This window comes from Piliocolobus tephrosceles, chromosome 2 (assembly GCF_002776525.5).
Source record: "Piliocolobus tephrosceles isolate RC106 chromosome 2, ASM277652v3, whole genome shotgun sequence".
Classification (NCBI taxonomy): Eukaryota; Metazoa; Chordata; class Mammalia; order Primates; family Cercopithecidae; genus Piliocolobus; species Piliocolobus tephrosceles.
Window position 1 is genome coordinate 98,351,981 of NC_045435.1, and position 10,649 is coordinate 98,362,629.

General features: G+C 52.4%; 1 protein-coding gene across 1 annotated transcript in view; it reads right to left on the reverse strand.

Annotated features, from left to right (window-relative positions):
- Window positions 1-6,185: 6,185 nt before the first annotated feature.
- Window positions 6,186-10,649, reverse strand: part of SLC22A13 (solute carrier family 22 member 13) — a 10,844-nt gene continuing 6,380 nt past the window's right edge. The window contains 10 exon segments of the mRNA XM_031935227.1: window positions 6,186-6,564; window positions 6,809-7,024; window positions 7,546-7,654; window positions 7,827-8,041; window positions 8,251-8,345; window positions 8,427-8,547; window positions 8,760-8,928; window positions 9,159-9,179; window positions 9,182-9,312; window positions 9,567-9,670. Of these exon segments, the coding sequence (XP_031791087.1) occupies window positions 6,471-6,564; window positions 6,809-7,024; window positions 7,546-7,654; window positions 7,827-8,041; window positions 8,251-8,345; window positions 8,427-8,547; window positions 8,760-8,928; window positions 9,159-9,179; window positions 9,182-9,312; window positions 9,567-9,670 (1,275 nt within the window). The 3' untranslated portion in view covers window positions 6,186-6,470.

Genomic DNA, 10,649 nt, shown 5'->3' on the forward strand with positions numbered 1-10,649 from the left:
ATGGAGGCTCATAGTCTAAAGAAACACTGTGTTTCTTGCAGATATGAGTTTACAGAACAAATATTCATACCAGCTACAAATGTTGATTGCCTTTGTTAAAAATTTAGGAGGTCATTTTTGTTTCCCTTGGTTACAGGTTAAGAAAACTCATAAATACGAGGGTCAAATTGTTTCTAGGCAAAAGGGACTTGCTATTCAATGTGCTAGAAGCCAATATTATGATACTGGGTTTTTGAGAAAAGAAAAGCTTTTAATTATAGGCCGGCTGACACGGAGACAGGAGCGCAGCTTGAATCTGTCTCCCTGGGCTGGTGCTAAGGCAGTGTTTTTATTAGAAAAGGTGTCGGGATTCTGAGATTAGCAGGTGATTGGTGGAAGGAAAGAGGAGGTCTGGAAAGTCCTCGGGCATGTGCGGTTCTCTTCGTGACACCTCATAGATCACATGTGCAGGTACGGGGGTGGGGGTGAAAATTCAGGCTGTGATGTTAGCTAGCAGGTTCTGCACAGACTCTAGTTGGCCCCATTGGTTCCAACCTATTTTAGCCAGTTTTGTTTTACAAGTCGAGGGAGTTTCAGCGTCTCAGCAAGTTGTTTCTTTTCTTATCTGCCATCCTGCAAACTCAAGAATTTCTGTTAGTCACTGGTGTCTAACTGTTTGGGGCATAGTTTCGCTTTCACACACCTAGACTAAATGTTCAGGACTGATAGTCACCATTGCCCTAAACTTTGAGGAGCAAAATCAAGGAGATACACAACCAGGGTCCACTGAAGCCACCATCTCTCTACCCCACAGAGCTAGGGCCAGCCCCAGGGAGGCCTTGGGCACCTGGGAAGCTGGCTTCTTCCTGGTTCCCAGACTAATAACTGTCAAGGCCTGTCCTGGCTCAGACCCCAGACACCTCTGTAGAAAAACGGCGTGGACCATCCATAGATGACACCAATCCTGCTTCATCTGAAGACATCTGGGAGCAAGAAAACCCCAGAAGGGGCAATACTCTTTCATCTCCACAGAAACTTATTAGGCAAAAGCAAATTCAGTTCAGAGGCTTCGCACCCACATGCCTGATCCCTAGTCTCCTTGCCTAAGGCAGAGAAAATGGAGAAGAGAGCTGAAGGAGGAAAAGGCCCGACCTTCAGCAGCAACTCCCAGCACTTCTGGGGGTAGAGTTAATGGCCTTGCTCAGTGGCTTCACTGCCATCTCTGAGCAGCAGAAGGGCGGGTGAAGGAGTAGGTTGAAGATTTGGTGGTGGGAAGTTTGGGGAGCTGCCACAGGACGGCTTCTCCGATTTCTAAAAGGAGGAGGAGAAGTGATCCGCTAAAAGGTGGGAGGATGGGAGGTGTGCAGAGTGGAGGGTAGAAATAGCCACGGAGGAGGGCTGGAAAACAAGTGGACTAGAAAGAGCTGGCAGGAACGCTGGGCACTGTTAAAGACCCAGCTGAGGCTGTTGATCATTAATTCATAGCAGAACCGACTTGTCCAGCATGTGACTCTCTGTAGCAATAGCCAGCAGTCTGGGAGGCAGGGAAAGAAAAGGCAGATCATTGGGCTCATTTGCTGCTGTGACTTTGCTAGTTGGGCACAACCAAATGGTAAAAGGATTAAAGTGTAGAGTATTGGCAACAGAGGCAGAAATAATTGCCATCTCTCAATGGAAATTAAATGATGGCTTTTTAATTTTAAAAAGGGTCAACAGACCATAGGGGCCAATGAGGCTAAGGATGGTATCATGGAAAGAATGTTCATGTCCCTTTCGAATTTACCTATTAAAGCCCTACCCCTCAGTATGATGGTATTTGGTGATGGGGCCATTGGCAGGTAAGTAAGATTACACTAGGTCAGGAGGGTGGGACCCTCAGGATGGAATTAGCAGCCTCATAAACAGAGGATGAGATGTCAGATGTGACTGTGCACGCCTGAAGTCCCAGCTATTCAGGAGGCTAAGGCAGAGCCCAGGAGTTCTGGTCCAGCAGAGAGAAATTCTTTCTCCCTCCACGTGTGTGCACTGAGTAAAGGTCATGTGAGGCACAGAGAGACCAGACCATCTGAAGCCAGGGAGGATGGAGAGGGCCCTCACCAGAACCTGACCGTGCCGGCACCTGATCTTGGACTTCCAGCTTCCAGAATTGTGAAAAAAAATAATAATTTCTGTTTTTCAGCCACCCAGTCAGTGGTATTTCATTATGGGGGGCCTGACTGACTAAGACAAATGAGCCAGAAGGACAGGGTGCTAGAGTCAGAGCATGAGAAGTCAGTTAGAGATTCATTCATCTATGCACTCATATGCCAGAAATTCTTGAGATTTTGGAGGTGGAGATGGATTTCCCTAAGCTGATGGCAGGGTTGGAGTGGAAAGGACAACTATGAGACAGGTAGCGGAGTTCTAGATGGATGAGGCTGTGATCTGGAGGCCAGGAGGTGGGAGCCAGGAAGAGAGACAGGTTTCCATGAGAGGAGGTGTCACAAGTGGGAGGGGTAGTGGTTGAGAAGCTGTAATGGTGGAGAGCAGCCTCCTCATCACCCTCTCTCCTGTGTGAGAGAGGAAGAGGCAGGAGGTAGAGCACCTTCCAAGCAGTGCTGAGGGCATGGGCACCCCTGCCAGCGTTGGAGCCACTGTTCCAGTGACACAGGGTATCGCCTGTGGTGGAAGTGGCTGAGATGGGGGATAGGTCAGTATTGCTGGAGTCAGTGGGGACTGTGTCAATGCAGAAGAGCAGCCGGCTGGGGAAGTGTGGGGGCATCTAAGACTTTAGAATTGAAGTAGAGAACGCAGATGCACAGTACAGTGGTCTTCATCTCAGAGGGCCTTGAAGGGGGTGGCCACTGGGCTGCTCTTGGGGAGAGCCAAGGGAGCCCAGGGCCAAGCTCTTTACCCAGGACACAGGCCAAGACAGCAGCCAATCAAAGGGCTTTCCTCCAAACCTGCTCTCAGATCCAGCCACTCCCCGGTTCCACTGCTGCCAGCCCACTTTGTCGTCAGAATGTTGTGAGGATAAAATAAGGTAATAAATGCTTGCTATTAATTAATTTTATCATTGTAATTATGTCCTGCCTGGTTAATCTGCTTCTACTTTCACCCTCCTCCAACACATTCTTCAGATAGAGAGTGATTTTTAAAATACAAATCTATGGCTGGGCACAGTGGCTCACACCTGGAATCCCAGTACTTTGGGAGGCCCAGGCAGGAGGATCCCTTGAGCCCAGGAGTTTCAGACACGCCTGGGCAACATAGCATCTCTGTCTCTAAGAAAAATTAAAGATTAAAAAAAATACAAATCTTAATGGACCTGCTTAAAGAAAAAAGAAAAGCAGTGGCTTTATTGTCCTCAAAACAAAGTCCAAAATTAAGGCTATGGTCTCACAAGCCCCACCTGTGTCTGATTTCTCAAACTCCCAGGATTCCTTCCAGCTGCAGCACCTGCCCACTGCTGGTCATCACCTCAAAAGCTCTTCTGCACCCCCTGCCCACCTTCTCTTCACCTGGTCTCTGGTTCTGTTCTTAGATGCCTGTCCTCAGGGGGCTTTCTGCCCCCATACACTGGGTCAGCTGCCTTGTTTAACACCACAATGTCCTCTCCTCTTCATGTATGGCACTTCTCCCAAAGTTCTGCAGAGCAGTTTGATGGCTACAGAAGAAGTGTGCATCTTTGGGTCCAGCACGCAGGGCACGGGATGTGGGATCTCCCTGGCAGATCGGTGGGCCCATGAACAGGTAAGCGAGTGAGCCACAGCCCAGGAGAGCATGAGCCAGGACCAAGCTTGAAGACAGCCTTGTTCTGTGTCTGGCAGTGAGCTGGGGGTTGTTGGGGTTTGGGTGCAGGTTGGCATGCCTCTCCTATCTTCTTTGAACTTGGGGGCAGATTGCTGGACCCCTTTGCCTTTCATCCCCAGCCAGAGCACATGAGATTAGAATTATCATGGATCCATGTAAAGGGAATTATGAAATCATCCATTCTAACATGGAAAGGCTGAGGCCCAGAGTAGGAGGGCTCCCGCTCCCAAGGCCTGAAATCTGAGTCCTTCACCGACCCCACAAAGCTAACCACAGCACTGAGTAATGGGTCCACTGCTAGCAGGTCCCTCAGATCCGAGCTGTTCTGTGTTCTGTAACACCCTCTGGGGGACGGTGGTTCAATATGTGACAGCCACTGCCTGGCCCAGTAAGACCCCTTTTCTGTTGTGCTTCTCAGAGTACAGTCAAGATCAGGCTGCATATCTTCTCCTTTGGGGTCCCAGAGGCCTCAGCAGCCGACCTCCCGTCAGTGACTGCTAAAGGACACTTACCCATTCATCAGAGCAAACCACAGGACACTTTTAAATACACACACACACAAAAATCTTTCTCCCCAACCAACCATAAACCTCCCAAAAAGAAAAGAAAAAGTCTCCAGGGACCAGGCGCAGTGGCTCATGCCTGTAATTCCAATACTTTGGGAGGCCGAGGTGGGCGGATCACGAGGTCAGGAGCCTGGCCAACATAGCGAAACCCCATCTCTACCAAAAATACAAAAATTAGCCAGACTTGGCCGTTTCGATCTCTTCCTGGGAATGACAATCATTCCGTCTTAAAGGGAGCAAGTGTCCACATCTTAGAGGAGGAAATTGCCTTTAGCTGGGAAACGGCCCTTTCCCCACTTCTATCTGGTTTTCCCCATCCCTTGGCAGTTTCAGCCTGGGAGACATACTGTGCCCAAAAAGACTTGCTAGTATTCCCCAAGAGGACACCATGAATGGGCACACAGTAGGAAGCTAAATAGAGTTTCTGTGCAGCACTTCAAAGCTGAGAACCGTGAGTGAGAAATATCCATGTGTTTGGAAGAGAGGTGCTGGACACTTTCATGCTGGATTTACAGGAAACTGGTTCAGCACCTACGCCCAACCCCGACCCAGCCATGTAGGAGAAGGTGAGCAAGCATGAGGGGCTGGGGCGCCTGTGAGAAGAGAGACTGGATCCTTCTCCCTAGTGGGAGGTTAGCTGGGGCAAGGCGGGGGCAGTGGCCAGGCAAGCTCTTTTTCTTTTGTGACACAATTTGGTGACACAATTATATATGGTGTTCTTGCGGGCTAAGGAGGTGCTGAGGAAGGCAGTCTGGTTTGAGGTCTCTTTATGGGCGCCCATCCAAGGCGGCCATCTTTTTTTTTTTTTTGAGACAGAGCCTCTTTCTGTTGCCCAGGCTGGAGTGCAGTGGTGCGATTTCGGCTCACTGCAAACTCTGCCTCCAAGGTTCAAGCGATTCTCCTGCCTCAGCCTCTTGAGTAGCTGGGATTACAGGCATGCACCACTACATCGGGCTAATTTTTGCATTTTTAGTAGAGACAGGGTTTTGCCATGCTGGCCAGGCTGGTCTCAAATTCCTGACCTGAGATAATCTGCCCGCCTCAGACTCCCAAAGTGTGTGAACCACCACACCCAGCCAAGAAGGTCATCTTCTAAGGTTGGGGCTTCCAGCTGTAGGAGAGGTTGTGGGAGCAATGCTGGGTGGGGCTGGAGAAGGGTCCCAAGAGGAGTGCATTGGGAGCATATTGCTCATTCTAAGCAACAATACCAAGGCCTGAGAGGATCTCTGAGAAGCCCATGAAGATGCCCTGTGGAAAAGGCAGCTTTCAGAAGCCTGACAAAATGCACCAAATGGCATTAGCCAATGTGCACCAGAAAGAACTGCAACCAGCAGCAGCTCGGTGAAAAGACCTCTGCCCTTTCCCTCACCCTGCATGGGCCCTGGAAGGCCCAGAAGCAGCTGAGCATGAGCAGGAGGAGGCGGGGTAAGGGGGGGAGCAGAACAAACCTCCTCTCTTTCCCCAGGCTGGTCCCTGAGCCACACATAGGTTAGGCATGAGCTGAGTGTAGGGCGGGGGTTGGGCGATCTTTGAAGTGAATGCATGGTAGAAATTTTGATTTAGGCTGAACTGAAATCTTCTCTCTGTACGACCCAGTGACCTATGGGGCCATACCTTAGCCAGAGGGATCTGGTCCATCCCCTAGAAGGAACCATAACCTTCCCTTTTTCCACAGCCTTTCCATCCACCTGCCTGGGTAGAGTCTACACCTTCACATTTGTTTCCTCTCCCCTCCTGTCCCCACAACTTGGAAAGGGCTTACCTTGTGTTCCGTTCTGAGCATCACTGTGTTTTGAGGGCAGGGGACTCCAGATTGAGGAGATCAAGAGAGCCATACCCCGTGAAGACTGTTAGAGGACAAGTTAAGCCCAAGACATACCCAAGATCCTAACCCAGACAGAGTATTGGGGACGGGGCTCCAGAGATGAGAAATGCGAAGGAGGCCGAGAGGTCCTGTCCCAGATACCTCTGGGATTGGACTCAGCAGGAGGTGACAGCCATGGACCAGGCTGTGGTGTGCTGTCTCCATAGGCAAGGCTGGTCTTGCCCTGTGTCCCTGTGGGTCCTGGCCGTATCCAGGGAGGTGTTTAGGAAGCTCCCTGATGCTGACAGTCCAGCTCTTACAGACCTCAATCAGAAGTATGTACTGCTCACAAAGGTCACTCCTGGGCTGGAAGTTCTTCCTGTGGCTTCTGTTTCCTTCTCTGAGGGCACTGATTTGGGGGACCTAGAGGGAACAGAAGGCTGTCATTGGCTGCCCAGGAATTGGTCCATGACAGTGTCCCTCACCACCCCCCTCCTCAAGGTAAGGGGAATCTGAACTAAAGCCAGCCAGATGTCTGTGGTTCTGGAGGACCTCATATTAGCCTCTAGGCAACAGTGGACAAGTGATGAGGTGGAGGCCTGGGCATACAGTGTGTGCGGCCAATGTGAGACCCAGGTCGTGGTTTCAGAGCAAGCAAGCAGCTCACCGTGGGTGAGGCCCCAGCTCCAGGTCCTGGAGGGTATCTTTCAGGGCCTGGCCATGCGTCTCTGGCAGCAGGGTGCAGAGCAGGCCGGCCACAGTGGGGAGGCTGCCGTAGATGAGCATGGGGAGGGCAGCGTGGTACTCTCCCAGCAGGATCACTAGTGGTACGAGGATGCCCCCGATCCGTGAGAAGATGCCCACCAGCCCCATGCCTGTTTGCCTGGGGGAAGACCAGGGCAAGCTAAGTAGACCTGGGCCCAACTCTGGGCCTCAGCTTCACCCCAGTATATTTTCTCGGGAGAGCCCAGACCCCAAAGGTCTGCAGGGTCTCCAGCCTCACCCACCCCATTCAGAGCTCCTGCTCTCTGCTCCTGCCTCCAGCTCCTGCTCTCTGCCTGCCACACCCCTGCTCATCTGTCAACTCTCAAGTCAGGAGGCTGCACATCCTTACCACCCTCCCACCCCAAGACATCCTTCTCTGGGGCCATTCATTCTTAGATGTGTCCCATATGCCTGTCCCGACCGCCAGGGTGTGGCCTACTTGCCTGTCTGTCCTCCATTATTATCCTGGGGACAGCTTGGGGGCTTGGTCTAGATTTCTAGTTGTCCTGGACCCCGCCCAGCACTGCTGCCCTAGAGCCAGCCCTGTCAGCTATTTGTGGAATGGGGTGAGGGCTGAGGAGGGACAGCCAAATCAGAGTCTCAGCAGCAGAGGAGCAGGAGTCACACTGCAGCTCTTACTGGAGGATGGTGGGGAAAAGCTCAGCAGAGTACACATAGGAGATGGTAAAGGCGGCAGCTGTGGCCATCTTCGCCACCACAGCCAGCATGGTGACCACCATGGGCAGATCTGGCAGAGGGTGGACAGTCCCATCACCTGGGCCCTGCTGCCGGCCCCATCCATTGAAGCTCCCCACCCCTTCTGTACCCAAACCCCAGGGAAGCCTTTACTCCTGGAAGCGGAACAATGGCCACTGGTCTAGCCCCTGACAGGCGGTGGGTGAGGGGGAATGGGGTGGTACCTGCTGGGATGAAGATGATGATGATACACATAAAGCCACCCAAGACCAAGGTCCCCAACTGGCTCCAATTGCAGCCAAACCTCTGCATCATGAAGATGCTGGAACAGCGGGCAGGCACCTCAACGGCTCCAAAGATGAGCTGCGTCAGATAGATGTCCAGGCCAAAGTCCCCCACTTGGAGGCTCAGGCCGTAGTACCCCAGACTGTCCACAAACCTACAAGGTAATGAAGGGCTCCTGTCGCTGCTGGGTGATGAGACACCACCCAGAGGGAGAGCCTGCCTTGGTCAGCAGTCACAGCAGGGGACGCTGGCACAGCCAGGGAGAGACCATCCCATCCAGACAGCCACCAGCCCACCTCTCTGACAACACACACCAAGGAGGCTGCAGCCCTGTGGTTCTGTCCTTGGGCTCTGGGCACTCACCAGACACAGGAGATAATCAGGGTCACCTTCCGGAGCTGGGGGTGTCTGAACAGATCCAGGGCATTCCCTGAGGGGCCTGTCTTCTCTGGGACCAGCTGGGAGGAAGAAGCAGAGTGAGAGGCCGGGCAGGAAGGTCCATGTGGGTCTGATTCTGGGCCTGGGCCTGCTGGAAGTACCTGGTTCGTGAGCTCCGGAGAGAGTTTCCGCCTGTTGACCCAGGCTGCCCTCTGAATCAGTTGTTTCGCCTCGTCCATCCTCCCATGGGTCAGGAGCCACCGTGCAGATTCTGGCAGAGCCCTGTGGGTCAGCAACAGCTATGACCTTGGGGTCTGGAGTCCTAGGGAGCTTTCTGGCTTGTTCCAGGGCAAACTGAACCCCACACCCAGCTGTGACAGGCTTCCTCTCCCAGACTCACCTCTGACTGTCCCGTGAACTTGGGCGCTGCACTCCAATCCCACCACAACACAACTAACTTGGGGGGGCTTGCTCCTGGCATGTATTTTCCTCACCAGAAGTAGAAGAAGAGCAGTAAGCCAGGTGCAGTGCCAGTGATCTGAAGGAGCCTCCAGTTGCGGAAACCATAGGCGAGTCCCGCAAGCAATATCTGCCCGAGGGAGTAGGTGCACTGGGCCAGGACCACAGCCTGCGTGCTCCATGTGGGCCCCACCCACTCCGTCACTGTGGGTATGGAGAGGTTGAGACAGGGCTAATCCCTGCCATTCACTCCCCATTACTCCCAGGTGCCACCCTGTGGGGGCTGGGCCTCAGGGCCAACACAGGAAGCACCAGTGCAACCACTTCAGATGTGGGGTACCTGACAAGACCTCCACAGGCCATTTGGGGCCGTGGCCCTCCCAGACCCCTGGGCCCCACCCTGTGACTGAAGGCTCCAAGGACCAGACACTCACATAGGGTGACATTGCTGAAGGCAAATCAGCGATGGCAGTAGCCACAGTAAAGCGCAGGGCCATGTAGAGCTCAAAGCTGGGCACAAAGGCTGTGACCAGGCCGATGAGGGTGAAGAGGAGCAGCTGCGCCAGGATCGTGGCTTTGCGGCCAATCCTGAGGAAACAGGGCAGGTCCATGGGAAGTGTCCCTCCCGGAAGGCATCTGAGGAGAAGGCCGCAAGGGGGTCCAGCCCTGTCCTGGGGTCTCTTTCTGAGGGAGGAGACATGGCCCTTCCCTGAGCCCCATTTGAGGGTAGGGGGAAGAGGGCCTCACCCTAACGGCCAGTGTGAGGGGCATAAGGGGGACTTGGGCCTGTGCCAGAGCTGACGAGTTTGCTAGGCAGGGAGTGGGCAGGGCAAGGTTCTTACCGGTCCCAGAGGGGCCCAAACATGAGGGTGCCAACAAGGAGCCCAGCCATGAACACTGACTGCGTGGTGTCCTTCAGATGCTTCCGATCACAAACCAGGTTGAACTGAAGGAGACACAGGCAGATGTGAGTCCAGGGGCTGCACGGAGGGCAAGCCCTACACCACCTGGCCCACTACAAACCCTTCAGGGAAGGAGCTCATGGTTCCCAAACTGTGTACTGAGGCATTCCAGGGCACCATGGTGAACTCACTGAGCATGGCAGGGCATTTCAGGTTTTAAAGGGAAATACAAGTTGACATCTCTCTGACATCACACAAACTACTAGCTCAGGATAGTTCACACTTTCAGCGTGAGGCCACGCTACTTTCCTTCCAATGACATCATATGTATGTGAAATCTGACATCATAGCTATAGGAAAGTGCTTCTGGCAGTTTTTGTGAAAGCAAATGCCACAGAAAATCAATGTGGAAGAGAAAGTGAGGGCGGCAGTGTTTAAGGACTGAGAAGTTGTACAATGCCCAGTAAGTGTATACAGCCTATCAGTAAGGTATTGTGTTTAAGAATAAAATTAAAATATTTTTTCCATCAACGTATGTGTTTATTCCAAAAAATAACTACTAAGTTGTTAGGACATAAACACTTGTTTGAACTTAATGACTTAATACATAGAGCTGTTAGGTATTTCTTTTGGCCTGGAGATGCCATGTAAAATTATTGACACACTAAAGATGCAAATTTTGGGACCCCGTGACAGACCATTAATTGCTGCTTCCTAACAAATGGGGCCGCTTCCCCATAGCCAGGGCACCCCTGGGACACATTTGGGCCTCTCCATGTTTTTCTACCTGGCTGCAAAATCCCCCTGAAATACCCACCATTAACAGGCAATCAGAATCCTAAAAAGCCCTCACACATGTCTTGAGGAAGGCGATTAGATCAGAGGAACACACGCACATACACACGCACACACAGAGGGAGGGAGTGAGAGAATGTGCAGGTGTGAGACAGAGAGAGACACAGAGAATGCTAATCCACCCAAGATCTATAGAGAGAATCCCACAGCCTGAGAAACCAAGAGGAG